Source organism: Geotrypetes seraphini, chromosome 11, assembly GCF_902459505.1.
Source record: "Geotrypetes seraphini chromosome 11, aGeoSer1.1, whole genome shotgun sequence".
Classification (NCBI taxonomy): Eukaryota; Metazoa; Chordata; class Amphibia; order Gymnophiona; family Dermophiidae; genus Geotrypetes; species Geotrypetes seraphini.
Genome location: NC_047094.1, coordinates 39,157,163 through 39,174,643, shown reverse-complemented (window position 1 = coordinate 39,174,643; position 17,481 = coordinate 39,157,163). Strand labels below are relative to the sequence as shown.

Genomic DNA, 17,481 nt, shown 5'->3' with positions numbered 1-17,481 from the left:
AGATGGTTTAGGGAAATCCACTGCATATTCCTAGAATAAGCAGCATAAAATCTGTTTTACTACTTGGGATCTGGGTTGGCCACGGTTGGAAACAGGATAATGGGCTTAATGGACCTTTGGTCTGTCCCAGTATGACATTCTTATGTGAGAATATGATGCCCTGTTTGTTCTTGGATAAATGCATTTACAGATAAATATGTGATTTGTAGATATGCCATACTATCAATTGTTTTACATTCCATTGGAGTGAATTTGTTATACTGGCTAAAAAATACATCCTGCTTCTAAAACACAGAAGAGATTTTATATCATATGAGTTAATAAAGCCAGCCACCTGTTAGCAGCAGATTCCCAACTGTCACAGTAGACATGACATACAACAGGAGTGCCCAAAAAGCAATGTTACTTACCGTAACAGTTGTTATCCAGGGACAGCAGGCAGCTATTCTCACTAGTGGGTGATGTCATCAGACAGAGCCCCGGTACGGACGTCTCACAAGCACGTGTTGCTTGTAGAAACTTAAAGTTTCTAGATGCCCGCACCGCGCATGCGCCGGTGCCTTCCTACCCGGAGATCCGGGCGTGTCTCCTCAGTTCAGGTAGCTAGCCTGAGAAGCCAACCCAGGGGAGGTGGGTGGGACGTGAGAATAGCTGCCTGCTGTCCCTGGATAACAACTGTTACGGTAAGTAACATTGCTTTATCCCAGGACAAGCAGGCAGGTATTCTCACTAGTGGGTGACCTCCAAGCTAACCTCAATGGGATGGAGGGGGAGTTGGCGACTTAAGAGAATAAATTTTTCAATACTGTTTGGCCAAACTGTCCATCCCGTCTGGAGAGGGTATCCAGACAATAATGTGAGGTGAATGTGTGAACCGAGGACCAGGTGGCAGCCTTGCAAATTTCCTCGATTGGTGTTGATCTGAGGAATGCTACTGAGGCTGCCATTGCTCTGACCTTATGGGCTGTGACCTTACAAGGAAGTGATAATCCAGCCTGGGCATAGCAGAAAGAGATACAAGCCGCCATCCAATTAGAGATGGTGCGCTTTGATACGGGTCTTCCCAACTTGTTAGGGTCGAAGGAGACAAAAAGTTGAGGAGTGGTTCTGTGTGGCTTGGTGCGATCCAGGTAGAAAGCCAAGGCACGTTTACAGACTAGGGTGTGAAGGGCCGATTCTCCGTGGTGAGAATGAGGCTTAGGGAAGAATACTGGAAGTACAATGGATTGGTTGAGATGAAATTCGGAGACCACCTTAGGCAGGAATTTCGGGTGAGTGCGGAGGACCACCTTGTCATGGTGGAATACTGTGAATGGTGGGTCCGCCATCAATGCCTGGAGTTCGCTGACTCTGCGAGCGGACGTAAGGGCTACAAGGAAAAGCACTTTCCAGGTGAGATACTTCAGAGGGGCCCTGTTGAGTGGTTCAAACGGGGGCTTCATGAGATGGGAAAGGACTACATTGAGGTCCCAAACTACTGGGGGTGGTTTGAGAGGAGGGTTAACATGGAAGAGTCCTTTCATAAATCTGGCGACCACCGGATGGGCCGAGAGGGGTTTCCCTTGTAGGGGCTGGTGGAACGCCGCAATAGCGCTCAGGTGGACTCGTATGGATGTGGACTTGAGCCCAGATTGAGATAGGTGTAGGAGATAGTCCAGCACGGAGGATAAGGAAGCTCGCTGAGGTTCCTTTGACTTAGAAACGCACCATGAGGAGAATCTGGTCCATTTCTGGGAGTAGCATTGTCGAGTGGCGGGCTTCCTGGAAGCTTCCAAGACCTCCCTCACTTCTTGTGAGAATTGGTGAGGGGTTACGTTGAGAGGAACCAAGCTGTCAGGTGGAGAGACTGCAGGTTGGGATGAAGTAGTGATCCTTGATGTTGAGTAAGTAGTGAAGGAAACACTGGAAGTGGTACTGGTTCCCTGCTGCTGAGTTGAAGTAGGAGGGAGAACCAAGGTTGTCTGGGCCACCGAGGAGCTATTAGAATCATGGTGGCCCGTTCGAGTTTCAGCTTGACCAGAGTCTTCTGGATCAGCGGGAATGGTGGGAACGCATATAGAAATCGTTTCCCCCAGTTCAGTAGAAAAGCATCTGCCTCGAGGCGGTGAGAGGTGTAGATCCTGGAGCAAAACTGAGGCAGTTTGGCGTTGTGGGGAGCCGCAAAGAGGTCTATCTGAGGCGTCCCCCATTGCGTGAAGATTTGGTGAAGGGGGCTGGAATGGAGAGTCCATTCGTGCGGTTGTAGCAGACGGCTTAGTTTGTCTGCTAAGACGTTGTTCTCCCCCTGGATGTATACTGCTCTGAGTAGGGTGTTGTGGCGTACCGCCCAGTCCCAGACTCGTAGAGCTTCCTGGCAAAGGAGGGCCGAGCCCGTGCCTCCTTGCTTGTTGATATAATACATGGCGGCCTGATTGTCTGTGCGAATGAGGATTACCATGTCGTGGAGTAGGTGTTGGAAAGCTTGGAGCGCATTGAAGATGGCTCTGAGTTCCAGTAGATTGATTTGGTGTAGTCTTTCCGCACTGGTCCAGAATCCTTGGGTGCGGAGACCCTCCAGGTGGGCCCCCCATGCGTAATTCGACGAATCGGTTGTGAGAACTTTCTGATGGGGGGGAGAGTGCATCAGCAAACCTCTGGATAGATTCGAAGAGGTCATCCACCAAAGTAGAGACTGCCGAAGAGCAGGTGTGACTAAGATGCGTTTGGATAGTGGATCGGACGTCTGATTCCACTGTGATGCCAGGGTCCACTGGGGGATCCTGAGGTGGAGTCTGGCAAAGGGTGTCACATGTACTGTGGAGGCCATATGGCCCAGGAGCACCATCAGTTGTCTCGCCGGTAGGGTTTGGCGAGTAGACACCGACTGGCAGAGATGAAGAAGAGACTCCATGCGTTGCCGAGGCAGGAATGCTCGGAGTCGGGTGGTGTCCAGGACCGCTCCGATGAAGGGGAGGGACTGGGTGGGTTGTAGATGAGACTTGGAGAAGTTGATCTCGAAGCCCAAATTCTGGAGGAAGTAGGTTGTAGCCAAGGCCGCCGAAGTGACCTCTGGGGCTGACGGGGCCTTGATGAGCCAGTCGTCGAGGTATGGGAACACCTGTAGACCCCTGTCCCGGAGTGCTGCGGCCACTACCACCAGGCACTTTGTGAAGACTCTGGGGGATGAAGATAGGCCGAATGGTAGCACTCGATACTGTAGGTGCAGATTTCCCACCCGAAATCTGAGGAACTTTCGGGAGGCCGGGTGAATGGGGATGTGAGTGTAGGCCTCCTTGAGATCCAGGGAGCATAACCAGTCGTTCTGCTCGAGGAGGGGGTATAGAGAAGCCAAAGTCAACATGCGAAACTTCTCTTTGACCAGGAACTTGTTGAGGGCCCGAAGGTCTAAAATGGGTCGCAGGTCGCCCGTTTTCTTCGGGACGAGGAAGTACCGGGAGTAAAACCCTCGGTTCAATTGGTCTGACGGGACCGGCTCGACAGCCCGAAGCTGAAGTAAGGTTTGGACTTCCTGAAGAAGAAGGGCGGTCTGCGTCGAGCTTGAAGGATACTCTCTTGGAGGATGGTCCGGGGGGACCCGGTGGAATTGAAGAGAGTATCCTTCTCTTATGATGGTGAGGACCCATAGGTCCGTGGTTATGGCCTCCCATCGATGGTAAAAAAGATGGAGGCGGCCCCCTATGGGAGAGGCCGAGGTTATGCTCCCGGGGGGGGCGTCAAAAGGGCTGGGGAGCCTTAGGTACAGCCGGTGGCTGAGGTTTTTGCTGAGACTTCTGGGGAGGTTGTCTCTTCGCAGGCTGTCTTGCAGCAGGCGTTTGTCTGGGCATGTAACGCCGCTGGTAAATCAGGGGTGGCCTGGAAGGTCGAGACTGTTGAGGTTTGGGTTTGGGCCGCAGGATGGATTGAAAGGATTTTTCATGATCCGACAGCTTCTTGGTAACAGTTCCGATAGACTCATCGAACAGGTCAGCTCCAGCACATGGTACGTTGGCGAGTCTGTCCTGTAGGTTGGGATCCATATCGATGGTACGGAGCCATGCCAGGCGACGCATAGCTACCGCGCTTGCGGCGGCGCGTGCCGAGAGTTCGAATGCATCGAAGGAGGATTGCATCAGCTGGAGGCGTAATTGGGAGAGGGAGGCTACCACTTCCTCGAACTCGAATCGAGCTTGGTTGTCTATGAACGGAGTGAACTTGCGGAGCACCGGCAAGAAGAACTCCAGATAGGAAGAGAAAAAGAAGTTGTAGTTTAGCACCCGTGACGCCATCATGGAGTTTTGGTAGAATTTTCTACCAAATTTGTCCATTGTTCTCCCCTCTCGGCCCGGCGGTACAGAGGCGTAGACCTGGGAGGGATGAGCGTTTAAGGGAGGACTCGACCAGTAGGGATTGGTGGGAGAGTTGAGGGCCCTCGAACCCTTTATGGTGCACGATGCGGTATCGAGCATCGAGTTTGCTGGGGATCGCCGGTATGGAATATGGTGTTTCGAAGCACTGCATGAAGGTCTGGTCCAGTAATTTATGCAAGGGGAGCCGAAGCGACTCCGTTGGAGGGTTAGGTAAATGCATGGTGTCCAGATACTCTTTGGAGTATCGGGAGCCCGTGTCAAGGGTCACATCCAGATCATCCGCCATTTGTCGGAGGAATGATGAGAAGGACAATTGTTCCGCCCGCGTCGGTCTGTGGGACGGGCTGGAGGAGGAGGAGGCCTCCAGGTCCGTGGACATCGGGGAGTGACAAGGAGAATCGGGTACCGGTGTCTCCTCGTACTCCGGGCCCCTCGGGGGGGACACCTCTGATGAGGAGTATCCCCTACGTTGCAGTTTTTTCTGCGGTGACACCTCCGAATGGCGTGAGGAGTGCCAGGATGAGTGTCTCGATCGATGCCCGTCTCGGTGGCGGGACGGGGATCGGGATCGTCTGTGCATCGCATGGTCTCCCGAGGCCCCCAAGTGGATAGGGCTGGAAGCAGTGGATCGCAACTGGGTTTGCGATGCGGGTTCTTGCGATGCTACCCAAGTCTGGTAAGGAGTACGGAAGAAGTCTTCCTGACTATGCCCAGGGCTTCGAGTATCGATCGGAGGTCTGGTCCCATGTTGGCGCGGAGGCGTAATGGGTTCTAATGGCGGCATATCGGTAAGCGAGGCTTGCCGCGCGGGCATCGCCGCCCTCCCCCGTTTGTCCTCGTCGGTTGTCGAGGTCGAACGGTGTGGGGGAGGGGGAGGGGGCGGACCGCCCCTTTGGACCGGTACCGGGAGGTCACCCTGTATGGCAGCGATGAGCCCGGGTCCGATGGTCTGCATGAGCTCAACGAATTGAGCTTCCAGCACGGACCGTAGCGAAGCCGATAAGGAGGGATCCGCACCGAAAGGGGGTCCTCCTGCACGGACATCGCGCTCCTTCGAGGCCGAGTGCTTCTGCTTAGTAGCTTTCGGCACTTTGATGACCATTGGTGGCACTGTGGAAGGAAGAGGTACCTGAACCGAGGAGACCGGGGCAGGCACCGACGTCGAGCTCGTGGATGGTGTCGGGGTGAGCGATGCCGGTTTCACCACACTCGATGCAGGAGGGGTCGATGCCGGTTTCGCCCGAACCGGGGAGGTATCAGATGAAGTGGAGGCTGAGGGATCCTTAGCTGCGTCCATCTTGAACATCGATTCCCACAATAGGCAACGCCGCTTGAATGAGCGTGCCGTAAGGGTAGAGCAAGGCCTGCACGATTTCGGGATGTGGTCAGGGCCCAAACACTGCAAACAGCGCCAGTGAGGGTCCGTGAGTGAAATCGCGCGTTGGCACTTGCTGCACTTTTTAAACCCGGTGATTGGCCGGGACATAGGCCGGAAAATCTCCGCCGCGAGGTCGAAGCCAGTGGGCCTGAGCCACGTGGCCGGCCCGTTCGACCCGCCGGAGGAAATAATCTTCTTTTTTTTTTTTTTTTTACTGAAAAAGAAAAGAACTGTTAACTGTAATTAAAAGAAAGCGAAAACGCGGACAAGGAAGGCAAATTTAACTGAATTCAGCTAGCGCATGAAGAAGTTGAACTTCTCAGCTCCGCGGAAAAGAAAGAACTGAGGAGACACGCCCGGATCTCCGGGTAGGAAGGCACCGGCGCATGCGCGGTGCGGGCATCTAGAAACTTTAAGTTTCTACAAGCAACACGTGCTTGTGAGACGTCCGTACCGGGGCTCTGTCTGATGACATCACCCACTAGTGAGAATACCTGCCTGCTTGTCCTGGGATAAGGTCTATTGCGATCGACCAGTAGATTGTAAAGGCAACGCGAGTCAATCGCGGAGCCCATCCCAGGCTCCGAGATAGACTTGCATTGCCTTTGTGTTCTCACTGTTTCCCGACGCCATAACAGGCCAGCAGCGACTGCAGAAGCACTGGTCACACCATCCTTCCCTCACCCCCCTCAATGTCAATTCTGACATCAGAGAAGAAGTTCTGGGCCAGCCAATCGCTGCCTGGCTGGCCCAGAACGCCCTCTCCGATGTCAGAATTGACATTGGGGGGAAGGCTGGTGGGCCCAGCGCTTCTGCAGTTGCTGCTGGCCTGTTGCGTCAGGGAACAGGGAGAACTCAGCGGCAATGGCAGCTTAGGGACCTATTCTCAAATGGTGGCGGTAGCTTGAGGAGAAAAGGAAAAGACAGAGAAAAAAGGGAAGAGAGAAAGAAAGACAGACAGACAGAAAGGGGGTCATGGAGAGAAAAAAAGACAAAGAAAGGGGATCATGGAGAGAGAGAGACAGAAAGAAAGGGGGGCATGGAGAAAGAGAGACAGAAAGAGGGGGCATGGAGAGAGAAAGAGAGACAGAAAGGGGAGGGAATGGAGAGAGAAAGAGAGACAGAAAGGGGAGGGAATGGAGAAAGACAGACCGGCAGAAAGAAAGGGGGGGCATGGAGAGAGAAAGAGAGACAGAAAGGGGAGGGAATGGAGAAAGACAGACCTGCAGAAAGAGTGGGGCATGGAGAGAGAAAGAAAGGGGGCATGTAGAGAGAGAGAAAGAAAGGGGGCATGGAGAGAGAGAGAGAAAGAAAGGGGGCATGGAGAGAGAAAGAAAGAGCCAGACAGAAAGAAAGGGGGGGGGCATGGAGAGAGAAAGAAAGGGGAGGGGGTGCAAGGAGAGAGGAAGAAGAAGTTGGGAGAAAGAATGGAGTGTGTCGGGTGGCAGGGGGCAGGCAGGGAGAGAAGAAGAAAAAGTTGGACTCATGGAAGGACAGAGATGTTGGTTGGGGGAAATGGAATGAGGTCTGGATGAGAGGAAGCATGCAGAAGGCAGAAAGAAGAGAAGAAATATTAGATTCACAGTCCAGAAGAAAGTGCAACCAGTACAAACAGTACAAAACATAGCCCTCAGACTAATCTATTCACTAAGAAAATATGACCACATCACCGAGGGATACCTCAGCTCACACTGGCTCCCAATTCAAGCAATACTATTTAAATTCTACTGTCTATTATTTAAATCCATAAATGGTGACAGCCCAGCCTACTTGAACAACCGCCTAATCTAAACTACCACAACCAGACACAGGAAAACCCAGACACCATTCACATACTCTTCAATCAGAGACATCAAACGGAAAAAACTGTACGATGGCCTACTAGCCACACAGGCAGCAAAACTAGACCACTAACTCTCCAATCTACTAATCGCGACCCCAGACTACAAAATTTTCAGAAAAGAAAAAAAAACCCTGCTATTCAAAAAAATCCATGAAGACTAACTAACACCATATGAAACATTTCAATCCTCTGAAGCAACCCGTCGGCCATCGGCTCAATGAGCAGCGGCGGCAAAGAAAGCTAAAAGGATGTTAGGCATGATAAAGAAGGGAATCACGAGTAGATCAAGGGAAGTCATAATGCCGTTTTATAGAGCAATGGTCAGACCACACTTGGAATACTGTGTCCAACACTGGTCTCCATACCTGAAGAAGGATATAAAACTGCTGGAGAGGGTGCAGAGACGAGCGACGAAGCTAGTAAAAGGTATGGAGAACTTGAGCTACAAAGATCGCCTCAGAAAACTGGGATTATTCACCCTTGAGAAGAGAAAACTGAGAGGGGATCTGATAGAGACTTTTAAATTGCTAAAAGGAATCGACAAAATGGAGCAAGCTCACTCACCAGCAGGGGGAAAGGATGATGAGCAAGAAACAGTGTTTTTCACTTTGGCAAATGTGACCCAGACTCGGATCAGAGGTCATGGCCTGAAGCTGAGAGGGGACACGGCCAGGACAAATGTCAGAAAGTTCTGCTTCACACAGCGAGTGGTGAACATCTGGAACTCTCTCCCGGAAGAGATGGTGGAGGAAACCACCATTCTAGGATTTAAGGGAAAATTGTACGCACATCTTCTTGCAGGACACATTGAGGGATACGAGTGACTAATGTATTTGCCAGGGTACGCCTGGCTGAGCCTCCGCGTGTGCGGATCACCGGACTGGATGGACCCCAGGTCTGATCCGGTGCAGGCATTTCTTATGTTCTTACTCTGTAACACCACTGGACATGTCCAGAAATCCTCTTCTGTAATTCTGAAATCCTCTTTTGTAATCCGCCTTGAACCAAAAGGTAATGGCGGATTAAAAATCACTAATGTAATGTAATTTTCTCGCGGCAGACAAGCCCTCTGTCTCATCGGCCCTAGAGACCAAAGGAGAGGATAAACCCCCTTTTAATTTGCTGCACTGCATGTGGTGCAAAGGCACTCTTACGACAGCCATACAGAGCAAATTTGGCATGAATTAGGGATAAAAGACTCAGAGGACACCATCCCTGCAAGTTTGGAGGCAAAATGAGAATTGAAGGTTTTGGAGAACTTTGGGAAAAAAAATATTAGGAAATCCAAGATGGCCACCGCAGCACATTTTGTCACCAAAAAATAGCTTTAAAATGGCTTAACAAAACAGAAAATATGATTTTAGAGGTGGGGGACCTTAAAGAAAGGGGTAGAAATCCTTAAGACCCCGCCGCCACACACACAATTTTCTCCATAAGCTGTACCATCCTTATTCAGTAACCTGCACTGTAGATGTGCTGCATCTTGGAGAAGAAATCACTGCCTTAATGGAACGGTCCTCCTAACATTGGAATTTCAGGCTGCCAGTTGGACCGAAGTCTGCTTGATTGCCAAACCTGCGGACACGAAAGGGGAAGCAAAATGCAGCTGGCACCCTGAAAAGCCCCACTGAGCCTATCAGCCTACACTCAAGCCCTTGTGTCCCAGCAGGTGAGCAAAGTTTTTAGGGTTTTGAACCCCGAGCTCTAGGCATATTGCAAAAGAGCACCACTGGACATTACCAGGGGATATAAAGGGTTAGGTATTGGTCATACCTAACCCTTTATATTAATTTGTCTTCACAAATCTTTTAAATAGCAAGGTTTTTATTTTCCTTCCGAGGGTTTTGTAATCTGGAGTTATCATCAGAAAGTTGGAAAGGTGTTTGACAAGCTTTGCTGCTTGAGCAGCTAGTAGGTCATCATGCATCTTCTTGCACCAAAAACCATGAAAAAACTCCCCCGAAAAATAAAGAAATATACAGAGCAGATCAGAAAGACTCCTTCCGGCTTGTGTGTAAAAGGAAAAACTGAAGGGGGAAGCAGAGCCCTCTTGAGAAGGCGTTGAAAACCTGGAGTAGATTCCTTCTGCATGGCTTGCGAGCACAGGAGAATACCCTACAGTCCAGAAAAGGGTACACTATGTATGCATTTGATGTGTACAAAGCCTGGAATCTCATTTTCACATGGAAACCATAGATCAATTTTAGCACCACCAATTTTAGGAGCACCAAGAACCCCCTCAAAAAAGTCCAATCCCCTTCCTCCAGAATCAGATCTCTCCTCAATAAGCAGTGAGAGAACGACAGAGATGAATGAACACCTCTTGCTATGGTACCATATATTGAGGTAAAGGTTGCTAAATTATCTCAAAGACTAAAATTCAACCCAGTCCACAACAATCTTTCTCCATATTCAGCTACTTAAATATCAAAGTCACTTATCTTTTTTAGCCGAATTTTCAAAAACAAAACAAAAACCACCCCCCCTAGTGGAATCCATCTTCCAACAGAAATCCTGTTTCACGATGAATGATCACTGCTTCAGGGGTGGGCTGCGGCAAATAAATCACAACGGCTCTTCTGCTTTCCATTCCAATGCCATACTGAAAGTAGAATGCCAACAGTTAAAAGGCAGGGAAATCATGTGACCTCAATGTGCAAAATAAAGTGATGATATCAACAGAAGAAAAAAACATGCCTGCATCAATGAACAGAATTCTTAACATAAGAATTACCACTGCTTGAATGTTTCTATCATGTCCCCTTAGTCTTCTCTTTTCAAGGGAGAAGAGATCCAGTTTCTCTAATCTCTCACATTTACTGTTTACCTAAAAAGCCACTCTTCCTTCCTTTGCTTCCACACTGCTGCAGTACACAAAACATCACTCAAATTCTGTTTATGTCTATAAGAAAAAAAGAACATCCATAAATTTGAAAGCACAGATGAACTTTCAAAATTTTAAATGACTTCATACTTTTAAACTAAACTAAACCTTAGGTTTGTATACCGCACCATCTCCACAAGCGTAGAGCTCGGCACGGTTTACAGGGTTAGATTGAAAAGGAGCTACAATGAAGGATTATAGGAAAGGAGCTAGGAAGATAAAGAGGGACAGGGAACCAAACAGCAGGAAGTGTTGCAATATAAGTATGTTGATTGAACTATAATATACAAGACATAGCATTCGTGCTCTCACTCTTCTGCACATACTCCAACAGATCTTCCCTCTGATTATAATAAACAGTAAATGTGTTTCTTGCTCAGTTTGCCACATTATGTGGGAGACTGCAATCTAGGATCAACAAAATATTCAAAGAAAAATATTTTTTTTAAGATCAAACTACTTGTTTCTTCTTAAGTCATCTATCTGATTATGTGTCTGTGTTAACTCATATATTTTGGTCAGACATCAAGACAATTGAAAACAAAATTAATAGAAAACCGGCATTGTATCAACAATGATAAATTAATGGAACCAATGGTTGCTTATTGTAAAGATAAACACCACACTTTTGACCCTTACAATGTCATGGGGATGTCAGATGCTAGCTAACACAAAGAGAACAAAAATGGATCTTTAGATTACAAACAGTTATGCCAGATGGTTTAAATATAGAATTAGAATGGAAGTCTTTCATTTAAGACTTTTGTTCATTGATGCAAGCATGTTTTTTCTTTTGATGTCATCACTTTATTTTGCACGTTGAGGTCACATGATTTCCCTTTTAAACTATCTGCATTCTACTTTCAGTATGGCGGAGTGAAGAGCAGAGGAGCCGGTGTGATTTATTTGCCACAGCCCACCCCTGAAGCAGCAATTATTCATTGCGAAACAGGATCTCTGTTGGGTGAAGGATTCCAGAGTGTTTTTTTGAAAATCCAGCTGAAAAAAAGATAGTGACTGATATTTAAGAAGCTGAATATAGTGAAAAACTGTTGTGGACACTGTAGGGTCTTTTTCTAAATGAATAGACTGGGTAGAATTTTAGTCTTTGAGATAATATAGTAACCTTTACCTCAATACAGAATGAATTGTGGAGTTTTTTTATGCCTGTGATTGAGCATGAGCTCTGATCTGCATTCTACATTAGACCAGGCTCTGATATGCACTGAAGTTTTTGTCTTCACATTATTTTGATATTTCTGTTATTGGTTTTGGTTGCTTATATTACTTGAAGGAGGTGTTGGTAATTTGATTATTGATTGAAGTGATCCTATGTGTGTATAGACTTATTGGGGTTTTCCCAATTATAAGAAAATCAGAAGCTCTGTTTATAGTCTACACCAGTGTCTCAAACTGTGTGCCCCACACCGATTCCGAGCGTGCCACAAGAGATTCCAGAATTTTACTTTAAATTATAAAAATTCCCTTCATAAGTATACACTGGAATAGATGACATGTACATCATATATGCAAGTCTGTCAATGTTATGAGCATCTGTGTGTGTAAGGATACAACCACCCAGACAAGCATCATTCTTTGATATGATTGGTTCTTGAAAACTAACAGCAAGTAATTTTATTTTTCTTTTTTTATGCAGTAGTTATCCTAACCTAAGCAATAAAAAAAAAATCAAGGCTTTGTTACTGGTTGGATCTTCTTAGCTTTGCAAACTTGAATTTTCAGCTCTGACAGAAATTAAATTGAAAAAAAGAAAACAACAGCAGAATGCGGATGATGAAATGCATGCTTGCTTGTAAACTATCGACCCACGTTTTGAGCTAATTTGTACTCAAAAACAAACACCTCCTTTGTGCCAATTAGTAATTCTATTCTATCCACTTTAGTATCACCATTGTTACAATTACCCATACATGGTTTAAAGAGCTTTAAATAAATTACTCTCTGGATTTGCAATTTCATAATTTCAATTATAATGTGCCGTGAAAAACATTTGCTCCATTTATTGTGCTGAGCTAAAAAAGTTTGAGATACATTGCTCTACATTGTGCACATCCTGTTCGTCTTTGAGTGCATGAGATATTGAGGAAAAATGATAGATAAAAAATTTCAATAGATTAAAAATTTCAAAAGATCATCTGCTTTGTGGATCAAATACTCATACCTAAACACAGGGTGTGCATGTTGCATTTCAGTCACATGCTATAGCTGGCTTTCTGAAATCTGTACTGTCCCTCACAACCAGTTACATTTTCAAGACATCCACAATGAATATGCAGAAGATAAATTAGAGTATACAGAACTCCCCTGAAATTCGCGGGGGTTCTGTTCCAGGAACACCTGTGAATTTTGAAAAACCGCAAATGTGGTTTTGTGTCTGTCAAAAGGCAGCTGGGGTGCCGGCGGGTGCATAAAATCATTTGCGGTATGCTCCAACCACTTCTTCTTGTTACTAAAGTCAGGCTACACCAATCAGGATCTGCTTTGATATGAATTACTGAGTCCGTGAACCGCAAATTCATGGGGGAACACAGTATTGGAGATCTGATCATCCCAAAGCATGTTTATTGTGGATATTTTGATAACACAATGATGGGCTGTAGGGTCACCAGGACAGGTTGCAAAAGTGGAAGCACACACATTTTACACCACAATGTTCTGCTACAAACAGCTAGAAAAAACAAATGCAATTGTAGCTAGCCATTCAGATTTTTCAAACATTTTGTTCAAATTGATTTTTCTAGTAGGACTCACCTTAATTTAGCTGACCCCTTCTCAGAGAGTTCTACAGTCTTTTTACATTCTTCTAACAAGTCCCGTACACATCCATGTTTGTCTGGATATAGTGTTATGTCCTAAGCAATAGAATATTCAAAAACTTAAGTAACAGATAATGAGCAAAAATAAAAATCAAGTTAGAATTTTATGAGTGTTAAATGAAAAGTAATGCGTCCACCTCTATAACTTGTTTAAATTAAGATATTGGAATAAGATTAAAGCAAAAATAATACTCAAAACTTGCTCTATTTACTTTTCTTTGTAGCCTCTACCATTTGCCATGCATTTCTGCTAACAATGGACAATCTTTTGAAAGCTGTTGCGAAAGAACTGCACATTGTCTCTCTTCAACCACATGCTCACAGTCCTTTCCATATCTTTATTAGAATCGAACAATGCCCTAAAGATATCCCTTCATTTTTGGAGAAAGATGGCAATTGCACAGCACTAAGTCTGGGTTGTATGGCGGATGGAATAAAAGCGGAGCTCCATCTTTGCAATTGCCTCTGTGTGAGGTCTTGTGTTGTCATGTTGCAACAGAATTTCTTTCTAGTGATTTCAAACTCTTCTCAGTCATTCTTTCAAGGTTTTCAGGATTGCAAAGTAAAGTTTTGAATGATTCCCTGATTGTCCTTTCTGAGTTCAACAACCTCTCATACAAGACTCGTCCTTTGCTGCCACATATCATCCACTGTTTTGGATCACACAAATCAGTTCTTTCCCATCCAAAATCTTTACATTTTTTGGTCCAGCTATGCACAGTACTTAACACCACAGTCATCACCATAAACAACCTGTAATGGGAAGTGAATTTCATTTGGCGGGACTCCTTAAACAGTTAGAAATTCTATCACGGCACGTTGCTTAAATCACATGAATGAAGGCTGACTGCAATAGCAAAATAGCTTTTTCACACATTTATCGTCAACTGAGGTGAAGGATGATTATTTCAAAAGAAAGAGTTAACATGTATAGCATGATAGTGGCATTATTTGTTGTTAAATTATGGAAATGTAAGCATTACTTTTCATTTAACCCTCGCAAATTTAAAAGAAGCACCGACTACAGAGTACTTAACAGATACAACAACATTTTAGCTATAAGTTGCCATGATGATTTTGCTAAGGTTTGTTATCTTTCATAAACAAATTGTATACTTCACACTATTATTATGTTAGGTTCTACAGAAAATGCCAATTCATATTGGAAAATTTTAGCAACTTCTCTATTAAATAAAATGCTTATAAAATGGATATTTAACATTCCATAACTAACTTTTCATTACCAACCTAGTTTTATAAACGAAACCACAAAAAATGCAAGCCAACTTTGAAAAACTAGTTTCACAATTTCACACCAGATCTACAAAACCACATACAGTATTCCCAAATCTCTTGTGAGCTATTTGACCAATACTGCAATTTGTATGCATTTTATTATTGAATTCAAAATTTTTTATTCAATTTCCAACTGTTTACGAGAATATCATCATCTTACTAGCTTATACTACTACAAAATCCTTGGAGGCTCTATAGGTTCTCATCCTCTCCAGCACAACCCCACAGGATTTGTCATGGGCATTTTCAACTTTCCCTCTTCTCCAACTCCCCCATTCCACCCAACACTCTCATTGCTCACCTTTCCATCAAACCCAACTTGAATGGCCTCCCCTTTTTCTCCTCCTACCCGACTCTCTTCATCCTTTTCTGTGTTCCTCTCAATACATATACAATACTGGCTCAAAATTCAGCCAGCTGTGGCATTTCAAAAACAAACAATGTATATTCAGTGTCACTATTCATACAGCAAGTAACTGAATTTACAGAGATATCACTAACCAGCACTGGCTATATGGGCACCAATATTTATAGTTATCTGAATAGTTGTGTGATTTAATTTAGGACAGCCATTTTTGCAAAACTGTCCTAAATTAAAACACAGAGATAGACACAAAATATTGAAATCTATCCATAGAGCTAGGAGAACACACAATACTTCATCCTGGCACTAACCAAATAATGTACACATTTTCAGTGGCATTATCTGTACAATGCTGTTGAAAATTCAGAGATAGGGCACTTATCTTAGATTAGGGCACATACAGTGCTTTGTTAAAATATCCTCACATCCTTATACATGTTTCAAATTCTTTTGTTTAAAAATACAATTCAAAATGCATTAAAATAGGCGTTTGCTTCATTAATCTACAATACAATTAATTATCTTCACATCCCGCTGCTACCCAAGATCAGCAACAGCAGAGCTAAACAACTTGAAGCACTCACTGTCAGCTCTGCCAGTTTAATGCCCCAGAATTGGAAGTTGTGAGAAGGACCAGAAAGCCAACAGCAAGTGCATGGAGACTGCAGCCTCCAGACTGCTTCAAGTTGTTTGCCATTGCTGCTGCTGGTCTGGAGAAGCAGTGGTCAGGGGCAACAAACATGTGTCGGGTAGACACGAGAGGGGAGAGAAATAAAGGAAGGGAAGATGCTGGATGATTGGAAAGAGGCATAGAAAGGGGGGAAATGCTGGATGTAAGGGAAGGGGAGAGGATAGAATTAGTGAAGAATGAGAACAGGAAGACAGGGTGAGGGAAAGACAACGCTATAGATCAGGGGGGTCCAACCTGCGGCCCCGTAAAGTATTTTGTGCGGCACCAGTCAAGGGCAATGCAGTGTTTTCCTCTGCTGCCCCCGGATTTTTACCATCTTGCCGGCTCCTTCCTCTGTCTTGCTGCAGCGTTGCTCCAGAAACAATTTTCGGCCAATGCGGCCCAGCGAAGCCAAAAGGTTGGACACCCCTGCTATAGATAGATGCACCATCTGCTACTGGCCACCAGGGAAATGGATAGAAGCCAGAGACCACGCCACTGCCTTCCTAATCAATCTAATTATGCAAGACAACACTATTTTAGTAGCAGGAGACCTGAACATACACTTAGGCAAAACAGAAGACACAGACACCTTAGAGGTTCTCTCTTTCCTTGTGAGGTTGATCTAGAGAGCCAATCCTTTAAAAAACAAACAAACAAAAAACACCTAAAGGTCACCAACTAAACAGACAGAAAGAAGAAAAACCTAAAGATAATAGCATAAATCTGAACACCTATAATATGATCAGACCACTTCCTAGCACACTCCAGAATATAAAAATAAAAGACAACAGAATTACCAAAGAAACAAGAGGCAAAACTGACAATATCTTATTCTGACAAAAAAAATGGATGAAAATCTTCATATCCAAGAAAAATCCCTAGCTATTGACAAATGGAATGAGAATGTTGAAGAAGTACTAGACGAAATATACCCAATGAGTGAAAAAAATTGTAGATAGTAGTTCTTTTTTGAACCAGGGGGATTTCTTCTATCACTGAAATAGGAAAGCAGGGTCCTCGAAAGGAACTTTTAAGCACCAAAATCTATCTCTGTCATTCCCTCTGTAATTTCTCTACCCGCTAAGCACCAATATCAGTCTTGTCTTATTCCCTCGGTAATTACCCCACCTGAGCACTGTGTATTGATGCACCTTCTTGTCTAGATTGTAAGCTCTTTTGAGCAGGGACAGTCTCTTATATGTTTTGATGTACAGCACTGTGTATGTCTAGTAGAACTATAGAAATAAGTAGTACTAAACAAGGGAATAAGCAGCAAACTAAAGACAACAAAATCTCATGGAAAAAAAAGATCAACCACTACAAAACCCTAACAAAACTAGCCAAATGGACGTACTAGTCCGAACAAATGAGAAAAGGAAAACCAGATTTGAAAAAATTATTTCAAACACACTTCCTAGCTAACCCAACTGAATTAATAACCAACAGCAGCTGAACTGGCAACCTTTTTTCAAAGCAAAATTAAACCACATCGGAACTGACACTAAGATAGGAAACTCAGCAAACTACATAGAAGTACTAGGAAACAGCATAAAATCAAGTGGGAAAGAGGACTCTCCACAAACAAAATGCCCAATAGTTAGGTACTGGGAGGAATTCTCCCCAGTTACAAAAACAGAGTTAATAAGATTACTACCCAAATGCACCAAGTCTCAATGCTCATTAGATGTCTGTCCAATTTTCATACAAAAAAGTCTATCAAATATATACAACTATTAGACTGACTGAATAACTCACTAGAAAAAGGAATATTTCCAAAACACCTAGGAAAAATCATTCTTATACCCATCCCAATATATCAAAAGGGAGAAATGAACAATGTCAAGAATTACTAAACTAAAC

At 44.9% G+C, this 17,481-nt stretch overlaps 1 protein-coding gene across 2 annotated transcripts in view; it reads right to left on the bottom strand.

Moving 5' to 3' along the window:
- The window catches only part of USP7 (ubiquitin specific peptidase 7), a 396,159-nt gene that overhangs the window by 52,156 nt on the left and 326,522 nt on the right, over positions 1–17,481 (bottom strand). For both annotated transcript variants that reach the window (XM_033962812.1, XM_033962811.1), the window contains exon 26: positions 13,224–13,324. In XM_033962812.1, coding sequence (XP_033818703.1) covers positions 13,224–13,324 — 101 coding nt within the window. The remainder of the gene's footprint in view (positions 1–13,223; positions 13,325–17,481) is intronic.